Source organism: Micromys minutus, assembly GCF_963924665.1.
Source record: "Micromys minutus genome assembly, chromosome: 1".
Classification (NCBI taxonomy): domain Eukaryota; kingdom Metazoa; phylum Chordata; class Mammalia; order Rodentia; family Muridae; genus Micromys; species Micromys minutus.
This window is the reverse complement of record NC_137969.1, coordinates 31,221,463-31,241,077: the sequence shown is the minus strand read 5'-3', so window position 1 is coordinate 31,241,077 and position 19,615 is coordinate 31,221,463. Positions and strand designations below refer to the sequence as shown.

Below are 19,615 nucleotides of genomic sequence, written 5' to 3'. Positions count from 1 at the left end.
ACTGTCTTCCTCTAAGAGTGGTTCATGGGGGACTCAGGATGAAAACTGGAAATACAATTTCTAGATTGATGTAGCTATTTCACGACCAGCAAACATTGTACTGGTGGTGTTTCTATTTGCTTTTAAGATTTTGTTTAGGCCATGAGTGAAGGTACCTATAGGCACTAAGAGCTGAACTCAGGTCCTCTGGAAGGACAGCAGGTGTTCTCAGCTGCTGAGCTCTCCTCAGCCTCTGGTGCAATAGTTCTTACAAATTGCTTGTGATGAGGGTTTAAGTTACTGGTATCTTCTGGGCATCATTTATCTTTGATAAAACAGATGAGCATTTGCCACCTGGTAGAGTGTCTGCAGCTGATTGCAGTGCTGAAATCAGACCCACGGTCTACATTCTCAGTAAGTGCTCTGCTGCTAAGCTACGCTTCCAGCCCAGGTTTCATGGTTTTAAAGAGGCTAGGTCTTAGTCCTTTGCAAATATCTTCTCCCAATTAATAGTTGGTGGTTTTAAGGTTTATTTATATCATGTATGTGAGTACACTGTCCCTGCTTTCAGATACATCAGAAGAGGCCATCAGATCCCCATGTGGTTGCTGGGAATTGAACTCAGGACCTCTGGAAGAGCAGTCAGTGCTCCTAACTGCTGAGCCATCTCTCCAGCCCCCTCATTTTTCCTTTTCTGGTACTTCTGTGTCAAATCTTACAGATTGTGTCTAGTCCTAAGAGTCCTGAAGTTTTCCTAAAAGTTTTTGACAATTTTGTCTTTTTTTTTCTTAACCTCATTTTTCTTTTAATGTGCATTGATGTTATATCTGCATGTATGTCTGTGTGAAGGCATCAGATCCCCAAAACTGGAATTAACAGCCACTTGTGAGCTTACATGTGGGTGCTGGGAATTGAACCAAACCTGGGTTTTCTGAAAGATCAGCCAGTGAATGCTATTAACAGGAGCCATCTCTCCAGCCCCAAATCTTAATTGATTTTGAGGCAAGAGCTCATCTTCAAGTAGAGGAACTTTCTTGCCTAGCTTCTTTGTGCACCTGTGTTCATGTTTGTGCACTTGAGTGTGCAGACTGGAACCCAGCCTAGGTGTTATACCTAGGACACTGTCCACATTTTGTTTGCTTTCTGATTCATTTATTTATGTATTTATTGTCGGTGTGGTGTCTGGCCAGGATTTTGCCAAGTAAGCCCTGGGGTCCTTCTGTCTCTGCCTTGCTAAGTCTGGAAACACATGCACTCTAGGATCAAGCTCAGATCCTCCTCACATTTAAAGGCAGGCACTTTACAGTGTTTGTGAGATTTAGAATGAGGTTAGGGGTGTGGCCTCTAGGTGTCCAGCTGCTCCAGATCCTATGTTAAGAGCCCTCTTCCCTTGGTGGGTTTTGTATTTGTACTTATGTAAAAAGTTTGCGTCTTTTTCTGTCCATTTCTGAGTTTGGGGGCTGTTGATAAGCTTGCTGTCCGTGTGGCTTTAAAATTGTCTTAGGGGCTGGAGAGATGGTTCAGTGGTTAAGAGCGCTGACTGCTCTTCCAGAGGTCCTGAGTTCAATTCCCAGCAACCACATGGTAGCTCACCACCATCCCTAATGATATCTGGTGCCCTCTTCTGGTATATCTGAAGACATTGACAGTGTACTCATATACATTGATAGATAGATAGATAGATAGATAGATAGATAGATAGATAGATAGATAGATAGATAGATAGATAGATAAAATTGCCTTAGGCAGGCGTGGTGGTACACTCTTGTAACCCAGCTCTTAGAGGGGCTGAAGCAGAAAGATTGCAAGTTTGAACTTGCCTGAGCTATCTCTTTGTGTCAGGTAGCCAGGTACAGGGGCTCCAGGTTTAATCCCAGCACTTGGATGACAGGAGGAGGCAGATCTCTGAGTTCGAGGCCAGCCTGATTTACGGAGTGAGTTCTAGGACAGCCAGGATTGCATAGTGAGAAATGCTCACTGGGTCCTCTTATGTGAGGTGGTTTCAGCTGTAGCTTCTTTGTTTTTCCATCAAGGTTTAGTGAGATTTTAGTAGAATTGCACTATGTCTATTGAAGATTTTGGGGAGGCGTGTCATCAACGTCCTGAATTGTTCAATAAACAAGGGTCTCTGATAGCTTTTGTTTCTTCACTGTATGACCAAGGGCTCAGAATGATTGTGGCACAGTGACATTTGTTCAGTTTGGGGGGGTGGAGAATGAATTGAGACAGTCTCACTATGTAGCTTTGGCTGTCACAGACCAGGTTAGTCTCAAACCCAGGAAATCCTCCTGTCTGCCTCCATAGTGCTGGGTTTAAAGGTGTGCACCTATTTTGTTTTTAAAGAGCTGTGTATATACATGTGTGTCTCTGACTTTGTACAGATGCCTAATCTACAGCTAGACTGAGAGACAGATGGGCTGCCTGGGAACCAAACAGATGTGTTTGTTGATTTGTTTATACTATCCCGTTTCTGGGCTCTCTTTTATTTTTCCTTTCTATTTATTTATTTGGCTTTTTAGGACAGGGTTTCTCTGTAGAGCCTTAGCTGTTCCAGAACTCAACTCTGTAGACCACGATGGCCTCAAACTCACAGGCCACCTGGCCTGAGCTCTCCTGCTAGTCTCATGAGCTTGTTTTTTTGTATTTAGTGGAAGCTGGCTGACCTTGAACTTCTGATCCTGATCTTCCTGCTACCACTTCCCAAGTTTTGGAATTACAGGAGAATGCCGATATTTTCTATGTGTTAGGGTTCTCTAGAGGAGCAGAACCAGTTGATGACTTAGCATTGGAGAGCTGAGAACTTGGTAGCTGCTTAGGCCTCAAGGCCGGCTGACTGGGTGACGTCGATCTTGTTCTCAAGATCTGAAACATTCCTGGAGAGTCACTTGTCTTCAGTCCAGTTTGGAAGGCTGGAGATGCAGAGTTCTGGTGTTTAGTGAAAGGTGGCGTGGTAGCAACCCTAGCAAGGAGCGGTGTGGACAGACAAGCAGCACTGTGCTCCCTCCGGCTAGTGCGGTCCATCTGCTCGTGTGTTTGGTGAACCACCATGCTCAGCACAGATCTTCAAGAGCACGGGGCTCTTACCCTTGTAAAATTTCCTCGGGTTTTTTTGTTTTTGTTTTTTAACATATGATTAATGATGGTTGGGGCACAGGTGACTGATTCGTGAACACCTTAGAGAGTTTAGATGTCAAGCCATCTATCACTTTAGTGGTGCACACCTGGGGTAGTCAGTCTTTAGGTTCACTACAGGACTCAATAGTTCTTAGTCACAGCTGCCTAATTTACTTATTATGGTAGGTGGGCATGAAAGCCATTGTATGTGCATGTGAGTAAGCTAGAGGATAGTTTGTCCAAGTTTATATGTTTATTCCCCAGGTTTATGCAGCAAGCATACTAGTCCACTGAGCCATCCTGCCTGCCCACCTCAAACTCCTATACATCTGCACTGGACTCTAGAGGAGTGTGCTCATCTCCAGAAAATGCTTCACAGCTTGTCTAGTGTCTGTCAGTTGGTCCCAGATTCGAACAAGTTGAAAACCAAGATTAACCATTAAAAAACAAACACAAATGCCTGAGGTGTGTGTGAATACTAAACAACATTCATTATTCACAATCTTTATTTCTGTGACTTATCAGTGGCCTAAGCTGGTATCTGTAACTGCTTTCCTCTACTACCCATTCACCCTCTGCAAGCAACTCAACAGTTCTCGGTTCTTTCCCTTCGTCCCTGAAGGATCTGACCCTTTTCATTCCTACTCGGACTGGGTTGAAACTTCCCATTGGATGTAATCATAGGACATAACTACACCAAAGTATTCCTGGAAGGGTCTCCTGTACTGACAGCCTGACTTCATTTAGGAGAAGCAGTCCTGTTCCCCCTTGGTCACACCTCGAACACAACTGCTTGCTCCAACTTGTTTAAGGCTGTTTGGAGGAGGCGGTTGGTAGGTTTTTTGAGACAGCATCACTCAGCTCTTGCTGTCCTGGGAGCTCACTGTGTAGGTTGCCCTCAAATTCAACAGGGATCTACTTACCTCTGCCTTAAGTGCTGGGGTTAAAGATGCATGTAACACACCCAGCTAATTACTTTCTCAACCCGTTGACTCAAGGGCAGGGGGAGCCCAAAATGTCGCTTACAGTTAAGTGAGGTGTTTGTTGTTGCCTCTGGGCAGAAGCATTCACTGTTCTGGTACCAAAGTCTTTTGGCCAGCAGAGTAACAATGTTGAAGGATTAGAAAGCAAAAGGTTTTTGTGTCACTAAAAGTGGTCGTGCATGGTACCATTCCCACCCCTTGGATGCTGGACCCATGAATCCCTGTAATAGAAAAGGTGCCATATATTGGATGATGACTCAAAGCACGGGTTTCTGAGGAATCCTGTCTCAGCCCTTGAATTTTGGTTGAATTTCTATTCTTTGACGGATGTTTGCTTTACAACAACCCCAGTGTAGCTGCTACCCTGAGCTCTCCTGGTCTAGTCAGTGTGATGGCATCCATGGAATGGACCAAAAACAGCCAAGAGCTCATACCAAGCAGGGGACAGGAGGCTCTTTTGAAGTCTCAAAGCCTGCTTCAGTGACACACTTCTAACCCTTAATGGTTCAAACTGAGGCCATGTATTCACACACAACCCGATGAGGCCGTTCTCACAGAAACACTGCTTCCCAACAGATGGTAAGTCTCAGGAGGATTATATCTGGAACTTCCATCTGAGAAATCCTGGCAAAAGACGTGGGTGACATTGGGTGTGAACTATTCCTAGAGACTGCTTTACTCGGATGTTGGAACCAGATGTCAGGTTGAGGGAAAGGAGAAATGCTCAAGAGCAAGATGTCCTTCAGGTGCAGTGCAGGGGTCTGAGTTTGGCTCCTGCCAGACAACTCTGCTGTTAGGCCAAGTCAGATAACAAATGATGCCCTGCAAAATAGTGATGACATAGCTATTTTTATATTAATTCCACTTTGGGGCAGAAATTTCCAATCTAGTTTTGGTTTATTTTGTTTCGTGTATGTGTTGTGTTTCTTTGGAGACAGGGTCGTATCAGGGAGTTCTGACTGAGCTGTACTCACTGTAGACACAGCTTGCCTTGAACTTGCAGTAATTTGGTTTCTGTCTCCCAACCACTAGAATTATGGGACATACTTGTAGATCCTGCTTTATACATGAATATTTATTGAGTTCTGATTTTTGCTCATAGTGGTATGGGAATATATTCTGTGTTATTTTACTTTTTTGGTTTCCTAAAATGGGTTCTCTTTTTAACCCAGGCTGTCTTGGAACTTGTTCTGTAGACCAGGCTGGACTCAAGAGACCTGCCTGCCTCTGCCTCCAAAGTGTTGAAATTAAAGGTATATGCCACCAATGCCTGCCTTGTTTTGGTTTTTGTAGACAGGGTCTTGCTGGTTAGCCTTGGCTGTCCTGGAACTTACTACCAAGTCCTGTTATTAAATATGTTGGTACTGTTTAAAGGCTAGAAAAATGTTTTGAGGGATGATCTAAGGTCAATTTTAAAATATGTTTTATGGGACCATCAAAACAAGTCAGCTTGCAAAGCCTTTTCCTGCCAAGCCTAACCTGAGTTCCCTCTAGAACCAGCATGGTGGAAGGAGAAAGCCAAGTTCTGTGAGATGTTCTCTGACTTCCTCCACATATGCAGTGACATGTGCACATACCACACACATTGGATCTGCCATGGTGGCACACACCTTTAAAAGTCCAGTCTCTCAACTGGACTTTATTAAAATCCAAAGTAATTAATACACTTCTATTCCAAGAGCAAAGGACCAGGGCACAGTTACAAAGCAAAACCAACCCCCAGTGGTGTAGTTTAATGTCTAGGAGCCACTGTGATCTGTCCAAGCAGGCTCGGGGAACCTTACAAGCTCTTCGTACACGAAGGTGTCTCAGACCCCACCCACTGCTGTTAGTGGTCCCAGACCTGGTGTCTCCAATACATTGTTCCCAGCTGCTCTCCATAACTGTCATGTCTTCAGTACTAGTAATTTCTAAACCATTTGGGTACTCATACACAATCCTAAGCTCGGCTGGCAGCTTGAAATTAAGCTTTGGTCCTGCTGAATCACAAATTCTGTGTGCTGACCCTGAGAAAATACTCTTAAGATTTTGCCTCAGCAATACTGGTCTCTACTATTCACAGCTCACCTTTCCCCCAGCCCCAGCTGACCATTGTCAATTGTCTCAGTAGAGCAAAGGTTTTATGTTAGTAATGCTGGTCTCTTGTTAAAAGCACAGCTCATTCTTCAGCCCCAGCCTACCAGAAACCACAGATTCTTAATTCAAAATATTGTACAGATGCCCCCAGTAGAGTCTTTGCTTTACCAAGCCCGGTCTCAATCATCTGTTCCTCTCAACATTACTGTCTTTAAGCCCCCACAGCAGCTCATTAAGCTCTCAGCAGCCAATTGTCTTTTCTAACCCATAGCTCCAGATACTTCTACAATCTTCCCGAAAAACAACATGGTCAGACCATCACAGCCACCAGGGGCTGGGAATGGTGACACACACCTTTGGTCCCAGCACTTCAAAGGCACAGGCAGATGTGAATTCGAGACCAGCCTGTCTTATAGTGTGAGTTCCAGGACAGCCAAGACTACACAGAAAAAAAAAAAGGGGGGGGGGTGTTCACAGGAGGAAACAATTTAGATCCTTGGGGGTGAAGTAACAGTACTTAAGTGGAATAAAGTCAAATATCAGGAGGACAGGGTGGGCTGTCAGCAACGAAGCAGGGGGACCAGTTATTCAGGAGATGCTTACATTTGGATGTGGTACCAGGGGTACATTGGTGTGCACCTCAAGTGAGGTACAGGGGAGTAGGGAACAGCACCTGGCTTCCTGTAGATCCAAAAATCCTATACATGGGACACGCCCTCCTTGCTTGCCTCAATTTCCCGGACTCCAGGACTCTAGCTCACAGATGACAATGTGTCATTCATTCATCTGGTGCCTGGCACTGAGAGGGGAGGGGGGCACGCTGAGCATTGCAACAGCCGGGATGGAAGCATAGTACATTTCAGGAAGGGAAATGGTAATAAGCATCGTCTCTGGAGGTGTGGCACAGGGCTGGTGGGAATAGAGTGGGTGAGATACATTTCTTCCCTGTCATAAAAAACTGAAGGAAACGAAGCAGACCGCTGAGCTATTAGTCAAAGATCCAGCTCAGCCCAAGAGCGTGTCTGGAGCCACTTTCCCTGGCGCACTCGGTTCCATCTCCCGTTGCCACAGAGACAGGAGGTAGTTGCTATGGAGACTGACTGCCAGAACCAGCCAATCCTGAGCTGCTGTTTCAGCTTATCTTGGGGCTTAGGGGCTTAGGCTCCTTCCCTAGGCTCCCTGTGTCCTCTGTCCAGTCATTGAGCGATAGGTTGGGTCATCACTTATTAAAGTGGCCCTGCCCCCTCTGCAGAATATGTAGCTATCTCCCCAGATTAACTCGTACCCTTGATTCTGGAGAAACCTTTTGCCTCTTTCCAGTTAAGAGGCGATGTCACCTTGGGAGGAGTCTGGCCTCCAAGCAGCCTCTTGGATGTCGCGGGAAAGGCGGGGCAGAGCGCAGCCTTCTGGCCCTAGACTCAGCAGTGGGAGAGAGACGATCGGGTGAACGTAGGGAAGGAGCGCCCTCCCTCAGGCGCTCCGCAGTGCTCCGCGCTCTGGCGCACGCTCATTCGGCTTGATAGGCGGGCGGGGCAGTGCTGACGTCATTTACGCCCCCCCCCAGCAGAGGGGCGGTGGCCGTGCTGGCTACTCCAAGCGCATTGACGGACAGAGGGACAGAGAGACGGGGGTATCGGCAGGCACAAGTCCAGGCCATGCCCGGGGAGGCTGCAGGCGCTGAGCTGCCGCTGCCTGAGGCAGGAGGGCCTGGATCCCACACAGGTGAGACCGCGCCGGCTCCGCTTTCTGGCTCAATACCTTTCTCTGGCTTTCTCTCTCCTCCATCCCTCTACATCCCCACAGTCCCCTCTGTCTTTCCAGACCGGTTCTTCCCTCTACCTGCATCTTTCTCCCACGCTCCAGCCCCAGGATTTCATGAAAGCCTGGAGGCCGCAGACAGCATCCTCCCAGCCTTGAAGCTATAAAGGGCAGCGTCTTGGCCTTTCACTCTGGGCTGTGAGGGACCGTACTCTTTGGACCAAGTCCCATTTACTTGAGTCTTTGTGTTACATTGCGTTCCATTGTCCACAGAGAGCTGGGCCCCAGGACCGATGGTGGAGTGGCAGGTTTGGAAGCAGGAGGCCCAAAGGGTCCTTGCAGGCTCATCCTGTGACCACCAGAGGGTCCTTAGAGGTACCTTGGGTACCCAGGGTAACAAGCAGCACCCAAGACTTAGACTTAAAAGGGAGTTTTAGGACCGATGGAACCTGGGAGGGAGCCCAGCCAGAGGACACCGGCAGAGATAGGTCTGAGAGGTGGGGCCCTGAACAGGTATCCTAGCCAGCAGTGGTCTTAGTATGCAGACCTTGGAGAAGAGGTATTAAATGTTGGTGGAGGTCGGCCCACTTGCAGGCCTGAGGATACTCTAAGTCTGAATGGTCCCTGCTGGAGGTGGGCTGTGTGAAACTTGGCAAAGCCAAGGGCACCTTGCTAGGTGCAAGAAGTTACCTAGGGACAGGATGAGCACAAATGGGGATGGTATCAGTGCTGATCCAGCGTCCTGCATCCTGGTTAAGAGCCAACAGCTCCCACCCTACTCTTGCTAGAAACAGGCAATCTAGGCTCGGACTCCCCAGACCCAGTCATAAGCTGGTTTTGCCTGGTGACCTTGAATGACACACACATACACACCTTTTTTTTTTCCCCCTTCCATTTTAACCTTGGCCCAATTCTGCCCTACTGCTCTGGGGTCACACTAGGAAGTGTAGATGGCAAGAGCTTGACTTGGGGACACCCAGTGATGGCTACTAGCCACACCCACATCCAGTGCCATGTCCCTCAAAGAACCTGAAGGTACCCCCCACCCCCTTCTGTCAGGACCCCTGATTGCCATAGTAGCCCAGCTTGGGGTCAGTGAATCCAGCTGGTGTCAAAGAGCCCAGTGCTCAGACATGGCTGAGAACAGAGATCAGGGAGGTGGCTGTCTCCACCTAAGCTTCCCTCTCATCCTAGCTGAGGGACGACTACTCAGTAGCTGAGAAAGACAAAGCCGCCACGGTGCAGGCGATGTTGCCCTGTCACCAATGAGCATGGTAAAGCCAGCAGCATTGGCTGTGTGCCTGCTGGAGCGGCAGGCCCCTAGGCACTGCCCCTCCCCCTCTTACACAGGATGTGAACTGAGCTCTGGGGACACTAGGAAGGCTTTAAGTGAATACTTCAAAGAGATGTGTTTTTGGCCATGGTCCAGCTGAGGGCAGGGCTGTTACAGAGTCTTTAAAACTGAGCACTCAGAAACACAGGGTTGAGCTAAAAGCCACAAGACTCAGATGAATGTGCAGAGTAACCTGGGTAGGGACATGCAAGAGGCAGAACAGCATTAGCCAGAAAGAGAGGAGGGAGTGTGGGGTACTGCCATCTGGAGAGGTTTCTTTGCTACCTTCCTAAGTCCCTCAGTACTTTCTGACCCACAGTGCTCCGGGGCCCAAGCGTGTGTATGCGGTACAACATGTCAGCAGAAGGCATGTCAGCCCATGAGCTTTTCTAAGCACCTGTACCTGACCCAGATGGTGCCTGAGACCTAGAGAAAGACCCCAGGGCAGGCCAGGAGCTCCCAGCATGGTGGAGGATCTGTTACCATGAGTGGCTGCCTTCCCTCAGCTGTCCTGCTCCCGTAGGCATCAGTTCTCACCATGGTGCTTTTGAGCTTGATGCTGCAATTCAGACTCTGTGGTACATGTCTGTCTCCATTCTCCAGAAACTTAGCTCCATGCAGGGTTATGCTGAGAGCTCTGAGGAAGCAAGGATAGGAGGGAGATGGGCTAGAGGCAAAGGCTCCTACTTACAGTAGACCTGCAATGTTCTAGCGCTGTAGTGTGCAGGACCCCTGCCCTTGTCACAGGAAGGAGCTGGCACTGCCCAGTGGGTTCTTGTGGCTCTGCTCCTGACAAGCCCAGCTGAACCAGACTGACCCGGCAAGCTGGATTCTGAACAGAGACAATTGCTATTTGTGCCTTCCCCCAAATCCTCGGTTTCTAATACACCACAGCATGGTTCCCCTTCTTGTAAAGCCTCTGTCAGCAGCTGCCTGATCTGCTCAAACACCTGGAAATTCTTCCTGAAATACACTGTGCCTACAGGCCATTGTCTTCTCTACTAACGTCCCTGACCAGCCCTCCTTGGAATTGTATCCATGGAAACCTGACTATCCTCGAGTTACCTGGCCTGGCCCTGAGATGTGTGTCCAGAGGGCATCTCATGTCCTTTTCTGTCTCCACAGATCTCTCATGTGATGCAGCTATTGCAACCATCCTGAAAGGGGACCAGCGGGAGCCTCATGGCCTGACCCCAGGGCCTAGTCCTCTGGCTCTCACATTCCTGTCCAGCAAGCCAGGTGCCCGGCCCCAGCCTGAGGGGGCCAGCTGGGATGCAGGGCCCAGTGGAGCTGCCTCAACCTGGGTGGACCCGGCAGAGGGCAGCCCAAGCCTAGTGGTCCTCCCTGAGGGCCTGCCTCTCCGGCCTGTGCCTGCCGAGGTCCCTCTCCCCACCACTCTGGAGCCCCGCATCGTGATGGGTGAGGAGACATGCCAGTTCATCCCTTCATCCAGGGAAGCCTGGCCAGTGCTCAGGGACCGGGAGGGTGGGCACACTGCCTCGCACCCACCTCCGGAGCTGTGTTCTCAGGGTGATCCTCCTGTGCCTTCCCCTCCCCCTGATCCCGATTCTTACTTCACACCCCCCTCTACCCCCACCAAGACCACCTATGCCCTGCTTCCTGACCATGGGCCCCACAGGGATGCCTGGGATCGGGAGGCCGAGCTGCTGGATGAGTTACTGGACCCAACACCAGCCTCACCCTCCGGCTCCTACATTACAGCAGATGGGGACAGCTGGGCCTCATCACCTTCCTGTTCCCTCAGCCTACTAGCCCCAGCTGAAGGGCTGGACGTTCCCTCCGACTGGGGCATCTCCCCATCAGGGTCAGTGGTGGACGAACTAGAGCCACACCCCACATCACCTTCAGAGCCCCTGTCCTCTGAGTCTAGCCTCTCAGCAGACAGCAGCTCTTCCTGGAGCCAAGAGGGCCATTTCTTTGACCCGAACTGCCTGGCCAACGACCCGATGATCCCTGCTGCTCTACTACCCTTCCGGGGTAGCCTCATCTTCCAGGTGGAGGCTGTAGAGGTGACACCATTGCCCCAAGAGGAGGAGGAGGAGGACGAAGAGGAGGCTGCTGCTGCTGCTGCAACCCCAGACGGAGACCTGGCTGGAGAAGGTGAGGATGACAGCACATCTGCCTCCTTCCTGCAGTCACTGTCTGATCTGTCCATCATCGAGGGCATGGACGAGGCCTTCGCCTTCCGGGACGATACCTCGGCAGCCTCCTCTGACTCAGACTCAGCTTCCTATGCAGGGGCAGATGATGACAGGCTGTACAGTGAGGAGCCCCATGCCCAGCCCAGTGCTCAGAATACAGAACAGGAGTTCAGGAGCAGGACCACATTTCTGGGGACAGAGTTCACACCTCAGACATCAGAGCAAGAGCAAGAGATTCGTCCTACCAATAGCCAGGCGTCAGCTTCAGAAATAGCAGAAGAGATCCTAACTTTAGGCGCAGAGGCTGAAGCTACTAGGACACCTCCTGCTCCGCAAGCAGCTCCAGGCTCCCAGGCGGAGGAAGCTACCACAGCGACCCCTTGGGTGGGGAACCAAGTTGACCCAGTTGCTAAACAAGCATCCAAGGCTCTTCCTGAGCCCTGTCAGAAGGGGATAAGCATGATTTCAGGCTGTAGGCCCCTCACCACAGAGGCAAGCCCCAGCCTGTGCCCAGTCCTTCCTGAGCACTTGAAGGAGGGAGGCCAGGGCCTTCCCTCCACACAGGACTATGTGGCTGTGGCTTCAGTGGGGCTCTGGAAGGCTGAGGGAGGTACCACAATACCGCAGGACCCCCATATGACGTCACCCCCGCTCTTGCAAAACACAGACCCCACCTCAGGCCCAGAGTCTGTGGCTGTAGTTACACTAGAGCCCCAGAAAGATGCGAGGTGTGTCACAGTGCTTCAGGATGTTCCTGTGGTATTGCCTCCAACCCTACAAAGTGCAGATCCAACCTCAGGTCCAGAGGCCAGGGCTATGGCCACATTTGAGTTCCAGCAGGCTGAGGAAGGCATCTCAGAGCCCCAGGATACCCCTGTGGTATCATCCCCAGTCCTGCAAGGTGCAGAGCCCATTTCAGAACCAGAACCTGAGGCTGTGCTCACACTGAGGTCCCAGGAAGATGAAGCGACTGTCGCGGCACTTCAGGAGTTTCCTACAGCTCCATCTCTACCCCTGCAAAGTGCAGATCCCACTTCAGACCAAGAAGCTGAGGTCGCTGCCACGCTGGGACCACAGCAGGATGAGGAGGGCGTCACCATACCCCAAGTTACCCCAATAGCATCACCCTCACTGCTGCAAGGCTTAGATTCAACCTCAGACCTAGAATCTGTGGTTGCAGGAACACTGGAGTCCCAGGAGGATGAAGGGATTGTCACAGCAACCCAGGACATCCCTGTGGTGGCACCTCCACCCCCTCAAGGTACAGATTCCATCTTACACCCAGAGCTGATAGCTCAAGACAGCTCTCAGGCCCTGCAGAGAGAAGCAGGCTACACCCCAGAGACCAAGCCTTCTGCCTCCGAGGCTGATCGGGAACTAGGTGTGGCCCTAGGACCAAAGCCAGTGCTTAAGGAACAGGATATAGAAGAACCTCCTCCAAAGTCATTATTCCTAACTTCATACCAAGCCCAACAGAATGGCTCAGAGCCAGTTGTAAAGAGTGACAATTTTGGGACTCCAGGAAAAGAGTCAGGTCCCACTTTGAGCACAAAGAATTCTGAGCCCATACCTTGTATGGGGGAGAAAGTAGCTGAAAACATACCTGCATCCAAGCAAGGAGCATGTCTTGAAGCCCATGATGGGGTCAAGACACACTCACCTCAAAGGGACAAGAACAAGCGTGGTAGAGGCCACAAACCACCAGGGCTGGGAAATGGGTCCAAGTCAGCAGCATCCCAAGGTACCACGGAGACTTTCAAGGCACATTCTGCTGCACGCTCTGAGGTCAGCCAGCCACAGCTGACGAACTCAGCTGTAGAGGGAAAGAGCAGCAAGGACTCCTCAGGCCCCAGGCTTCCTGTGGCTGTATCTGTACAATCCAAGCTAGGTTCTTGCCCAGGGTCCCCAGCAAGAGCCACATGCACACTGAGCAGGGTCTACTGTGAAGAGACTGCCAGGTGTGTACCACCCTTCCAGCAGCAGGAGCCTGTGCTGGGCCTGGGCAGCGGAGAACAGACCAAGGTGACCCTTGATACCCTTAATTTTTCCCCAGAAAACTCTGCTGGTGACCTGCTCACCACACCTCAGAACAGGTTTCTGGACCCTGACCCTTCTGCTCCTAGTGCCCTCGACAGGGCATCCCAATCATCCCCAGAGCCCCCAGACCCTTGCCTGTGCCCCACTCCCCAGAAAGCCTCTGTGGAAGAGAAGCCCCCAGCCTCTCGTGGTGTGATGCCTTGGGCAGGAGCCCAGGGAGCAGTTGCCATTACCACCTCAGGATCCACAAAGCCTCTGGGAGCCCGACAGCGTGTCAGCCTCTCACCTCACTCCACCATCAACCCCAAGGTGACTCCCACAGATGCCAAAGACCTGGCTTGCATCATCTCAAGCCCCTGCCAAGTGCCTCCTCCCTCTGGGACCCAGAACCCATTGGGCCCTCGAGGGTCCCCAGCTCATGAACAAGAGGATGAAGATAGCTTGGAGGAAGGTAAGAGCATGTGTGGTGGTGAGGGGCCAGTTGGACTCTCCCCAGGGGGACACTAGAGGATGGGTCTAGTGGACCACTCAAAATAGTAAGAGGCCCTCATACCTCGCCCCTCCCCCAGACTCGCAGAGGGCCCCAGGCTCTGGCCAGCATTCGGATAGCCATGGAGAGTCGTCCGGTGAGCTGGATGAACAGGATATCTCACCTCAGAAATCACAGTGCCCGGCACAGGTGCTGGCCCCAGAAGGGGGTGGGTCTCTGGGTGAGCACCAGCCCAGCCCCTACAGATGCTTAGCCCTCACCTTCCTATAGGGCCCAGCAAGCAGCAATGAGGAGACGATTGCCAAAGCCAAGCAAAGCCGCAGTGAGAAGAAGGCTCGAAAGGTCAGCTGAGAGCTCCCCTAGAGGACCCTGGGAGAGGACATAGGGGAGGCATCCTCACTAACGCCCCTCAAACCCGGTAGCCAGTGAAATATTATCCATGAAGAGGGTTGGTCAAATCTAGTATTCCACCCCTTCCCCTAAACACTGGAATGTCCTGAGGAGACTTACAAAGGGAGGTCTGCCTGACAAGGGGAAGGGTAGCCAGCCAGCCACAGGAAAGGTGGTTTAAGTGTTCCTGCTCTCTGCCTCAGGCAATGTCGAAACTGGGCTTACGGCAGATTCAGGGAGTCACTAGGATCACCATCCAGAAGTCAAAGAACATCTTGTTTGTGATTGCCAAGCCAGATGTCTTCAAGAGCCCTGCCTCGGACACCTATGTGGTCTTTGGTGAGGCCAAGGTCTGTCTTGGCTATGATCATGCTGTGTGGTTTGGGAGGAAGGGCAGGAGTCAGTGAGCTCTACTCACACAACTGTCTGTACTGTAGATTGAGGACCTGTCCCAGCAAGTACACAAAGCTGCAGCAGAGAAATTCAAGGTGCCCTCAGAGTCCTCAGCCCTGGTCCCTGAGCTGGCACCTGGGCCCCGGGTGAGACCAGAGTGTGAGGAGCAAGAGGAGGAAGATGAGGAGGTGAGGCCTAGAGGCTCCGGACGTTTTGATGGGTGTGTGGGGGTGGGCTGAAGGTCAGGGTGGGACTTTACTCTGCCTGGGCAGCACACTACTTCAAGGGGTCTCAGGTAGCTTTAGCCACTTCCTTATTCCTTTCTACTAGGTAGAGGAGGCTGGACTAGAACCTCGTGACATTGAACTGGTGATGGCCCAGGCCAATGTATCCAGAGCAAAGGCTGTTCGGGCCCTGAAAGACAACCACAGTGACATTGTTAATGCCATCATGGTGAGCAAATATTGGCTTTTTTTCTTTAGCCCAGATGTCCCTAGTGTGGTCCTTCACAAAAGACCTTCCGCTAACATGACGATTCTTCCACAGGAACTGACAATGTAGCTGCTGACTGGAAGCTGGAGCCGTTTCTCCTCAGCCTAGCAGCTCAATAAACCAGTGTCACATGCTCACCCTCTGGAGTCCCCTCAGTTGTCTCATCAGGGCCTTTTGATGTCCAGTCACTGCCCTCTAGGGATTCCTTGGCACCTGGTATCCTTTGCTGCCTTGTTACCTCACTGCTTGATGCTATCACCCCATTGCCTCCCCACCCCTTTAATATCTGACTCATCTCTGCTGTTACCTGGTTGCCCTCTGGTGTCTCCTCACGTGGCCCTGTCATTCCCGGGACCCCCTGGTCTCTCTCTGGACCTCCCTCGGCTTTGTCTATAGAAGGGTGGCAGCCCTGGTCCTTTCCTTCCACATACGCCCTGCCACATAGTGCATATGGAACAGTAGGATGTAACTGAGCACAGGGTGGACATCACTCTGTCTTCAGTATCCCCACCTCAACGACGGAATTAGCTGCATGTAAAACAAGAGACTACCCAATAGTGTCTCAACTTCCTTGGCTTGGCCTCGGCTCCCATGACTGGCTCCAGGACAGGTGACAGGAAAATTCTGTCACATACTGTCCTGAAGCCACAATACCACTGAGGAAAGCATCCGGAGATCCCAGGGACACTGTGGCTGGTGCTGGATACAACCAAGGTGTCCAAAGAGCCCCATGGCCTTCTGACCAGGACACAGAGCCTCCTCTCCAAGTATGGGCAGCAGAGGCATATGACCTTAGGCTAGCTTTCTAGGGCAGCCTGACCCCAGGTCACTTCCCTCCTCTTTTGGTGGGTAGAAGAGCTTCAAGGGTCTAGAGGGCAGAGGCCAGAATGAAGTCAGAGGCATGGGAAGAGCTGATGGTAGGGGACAAAGTGAGGGCATAGGACCCATGTCAGCCTTCAGCAGCCCCAACTCTCAGCTCTGCAGGCTTCACTCCTCCTTATATACTGTACTTCTGTTCATCAGGGAAGCTTAGCACAGGGCCAGAGCATGGTGCTGTCCTAGGGATAATCTATACATATACACAGACGCATAGATCAAGGTAGCCCTGACATGTGAGAAATACCAAAACGCCTATTCCTGTCGCTTGTCCACAGAGCCAAAGCAGAAGCACCAGTGGCCTCTTCTACCCCAGTCCTGGATGCTATGGGCAGTCATGGTCCAGTAGACTGGGGCCAGAATGAACACCTCCCCACTTGGGACAACATGGCTTTCAACCAATAGGAATAGAAAAAAAAACATGCTTGACAACTGGAGATTAAATTATTCACATTGCAGTAAACTTCTTTTTAAGGTCTCTGAGAATTAGAAGAGGAGAGTCATGTGCAAATATCAGACGTCCAGGGCCAGGCCGGCAGGACTGGCTCTTCCTGCAGCTGCACCTGGCCCTCCCCAAGTGGGGATATGCTACAGGCATTGCTGAGCCCCTGAGGAATAGGCACAGAGGTTTCTGCCCTGTGTTGGGCACATGTCCTGTGGCAGCTCTCCGCTCCTTCACAGTAGAGGACCTGGCCACCAGAGCCACCTGTGTCTGCAGCCCCTCTCTAGCTCCAAGCTCAGAAGGGCTGACTCGGGTCTGGGCATTCCTCCCAGGAAGGCCTGGGATGGCTGTGTGGGACAAGCGTATGCTGTCACGCTCCTTCACGCTGAGTCCTGGTCCATGCTGCAGCCAAGCGCTTCAATATCACTACTGATGTCCGAAATCATGCGGTCCCACTCATCCCCCTCTGAGGGCGCCGAGTGCTCATCAGGGCTGCCTGTGGTCCTGTTCCCATTGGTGGTGGATGTGGAGGTGGTGCTCAGGGCACGGCGATGCCTGCCAAAGCTGTCGGTGATGATACCACGGCCGTCTTTCACGCCAATGGTCTCCAGGAAGTTTTCAAAGTGCTGACTGTCCTTCTCAGGTATAAAGGGCCTCAGTCCTGCCAACATACAACCCCAGAGTGACACCTCAGAGGGTGGCTCAGTACCCCCACATCACACAAGCTGTGCCCTGGAGCCAGGTTTAATTAAATCTGACTGACAAGGACCCCAGCTAGGAATAGCTTGCCGACTGTCAATCTCACCCTCTTTGGCTTTGAGGCATGGCATCAGCTAAGGGTCTGTGACCTTCAAAACCTCTATCTAAATAAGACAGAAAGCAAAAGCCACAAAGCCACTGGCAATGAGGTCTGTCCTCAAAGCCAGAACTCATGCCAAAACCAGTCCTACTCAGGAAGACCAGTATCTCAGAATCCTGGAACCTTGATGTGGGCAGGCAGGTTGGGCCTATCCAGAGGGGTTAAGGCTTTCATGGACACAGCAGATTACTTTACAGATAGCATTCTCCTTTAAGAGAACCCTGACATATCACTTACACTACTAATTACAGAACACAGGACCCAGAAGGTAAGGCACTCAACGTCATCCTCCCCTACACAGAGTTTGAGGCCAGCCTGACCTGCACAGGACTCTGAACTCCTACAAAAACCTGCTTAGGTTGGGGCCAGGAGGTGGTAGAGAGGCCTAGAGGCTAACAAAAATGCTTGCTTGATGCAGGACTAAGTGGCAGGTACCCACAGCTCAACTCTCTTCCAACCTTTTTCTGAGAGTCCTGCTATATAGCTAAAAGCTAATTTTGAACCTCCTGCCTCCATCTCTCAAGTGTTCAGATTATGGCTGGGTCCTACTGTGTCTGGCTCTATTGCTATTTCTGGCATAGAGACAGCTGAGAACAAAATGGGAAGGAGCTAGCTTCAGGCTTCTGAATATGCATTCTGGGCTGGATGCCAGGGGTCTGGAAAGTGAGCCTTGCTAGGTACCTGATCCTGCAGGAAGTGAAGAGCTAGGGTCTATCTCCAGTCCTTCCCAACCAAAGACAGCCCCAGGCAGGCAGCTGATGCGCACCAGGCCAACACAAAACAAGACTAGCTGGCCTTCCTTGGTTTACTGAGAGCACTGGGGAGAACCTCAAGGCTTCCAGAGAGCTGCTGCCAGCTCACTGTTCCTTCCAGGTGTGAGGCTGATGTCACAGGCCTGACACCTAGACTGGCAGTGGCTCTGAAGAGTGTGCCAGGCACTTCAGGTGTCCTGTACAAAGATAGGTCCTTCTCTCTAGATGGTGTCTTTGCTTTTCCACTCAACAAATTTCTACATGCTCCCCAAAACCCACTGACAAAAATACCCCCTTGAATAGTCCCTAGACTCTTCCCAGCAGCGGTTCTGATGTATGGTTTCTTGTTTAGACTCTGTCTCAGGATCCGAGCAGAGTGAAAAGGATGGAAAGGCCCTTCCAAGAACCTGTCAGTCCTGCAGCTTCAGCCAAGCTGTGAGGAATCAGTGATGGAGTCCCCCCTCTGAACTCTGCACATTCCCAAAGGGGACCAGCAACCCTCCCAAGCCCCACTTACCAAGCAGCAGGAACTTGCGGCTGTCTCCGTAGAGCTGCCGCAGGCTGATGCAAAACTCATGGATAGAGGCCCCATTGCGGTACTCATGCAGCAGTGCTGCAAACTGCTGGATCTCCTGTGATGACAGCTTGGTACGTAACTGTGAGGACAGAAGTGCAGACAGGGCAGTGAGGGCTTGGCGTGTACCTGCTGCAGCCTCAGAATGCCTGGCATGTGCGCCTTGTCACCAGGGTCAGCAGAGAAACTTCACCGAGAACCGCTGTCTTGAAACTAAAGGGTCCTCAGTAGGGCTAAAGGGCTTGAAGCTAGCTCTGCACGGAGCAGCAAGAGTACATACATGACCTGGGGGTATACAGATCCAAAAGGTTGACTTTACAGAGGCATGAGGCCTAGGCACCAACGGAGCTGCTGTTCCTAAACAGCACCAGCATGGTCCAGGCCAAACAGCCCAGCACCAATTCAGGCCCACAGACTCCCGCAGACCAAATAGTAAAACCCGGTCAGTGATGAGGCCTCTGCCTACCGTGAGCATGTAGTCCTGAAGCAGTTCTGTGGCGCTGGTACTCAGCTCACTCTCGCTGACAGTCTTGCTATGGGGTGATGCCTGCATGCAGAAAGGCAAGGGCGGCAAGCCCCCCACATCCCCAGAGTCCGGGAAGCAGCTGCAAAGGCACAAGGTACAAAACTCACAATCCAACCTCATATGCCTGGTTTGGGCTGGGGCCTGTTGTCCTGTTCACAAATACAACCATATAAGCAAAGGACACCAACTAAGGAAGAACCGCTTGGGTATAAGTCACATATGGAGATCAAGGAGATCCCAGGAGTCAGCCAACCATAGTGGACCTGAGACACAGTGAAGTAACTCTCAGATGGGTCACGAGCAAAGGGAGGGAGAGCTAGGGCAGAAGGCTTGGCCAGAGCTGACAGACAGCAAAAGAGGGTCAGGAAGTCTGAGAGAA

At 51.3% G+C, this 19,615-nt stretch overlaps 2 protein-coding genes across 3 annotated transcripts in view; one reads left to right on the top strand and one right to left on the bottom strand.

The window, feature by feature from the left end:
• Positions 1-7,617: 7,617 nt before the first annotated feature.
• On the top strand, positions 7,618-15,276 carry NACAD (NAC alpha domain containing; the record flags this gene model as incomplete). The annotated part of the gene is given in 9 exon segments (XM_080919706.1): positions 7,618-7,874; positions 10,369-13,917; positions 13,920-13,966; positions 13,969-14,121; positions 14,203-14,274; positions 14,526-14,672; positions 14,760-14,903; positions 15,046-15,168; positions 15,262-15,276. Coding segments are annotated over 9 exon segments (4,317 nt in total). The 5' UTR covers positions 7,618-7,807.
• Positions 15,277-16,457: 1,181 nt separating this feature from the next.
• Positions 16,458-19,615, bottom strand: part of CCM2 (CCM2 scaffold protein) — a 48,578-nt gene continuing 45,420 nt past the window's right edge. For both annotated transcript variants that reach the window (XM_080926047.1, XM_080926048.1), the window contains 3 exons: positions 19,177-19,315; positions 18,654-18,792; positions 16,458-17,186 (listed from right to left, as the gene is read on the bottom strand). In XM_080926047.1, coding sequence (XP_080782173.1) covers positions 16,906-17,186; positions 18,654-18,792; positions 19,177-19,315 — 559 coding nt within the window. In that variant the 3' untranslated portion in view covers positions 16,458-16,905. The remainder of the gene's footprint in view (positions 17,187-18,653; positions 18,793-19,176; positions 19,316-19,615) is intronic.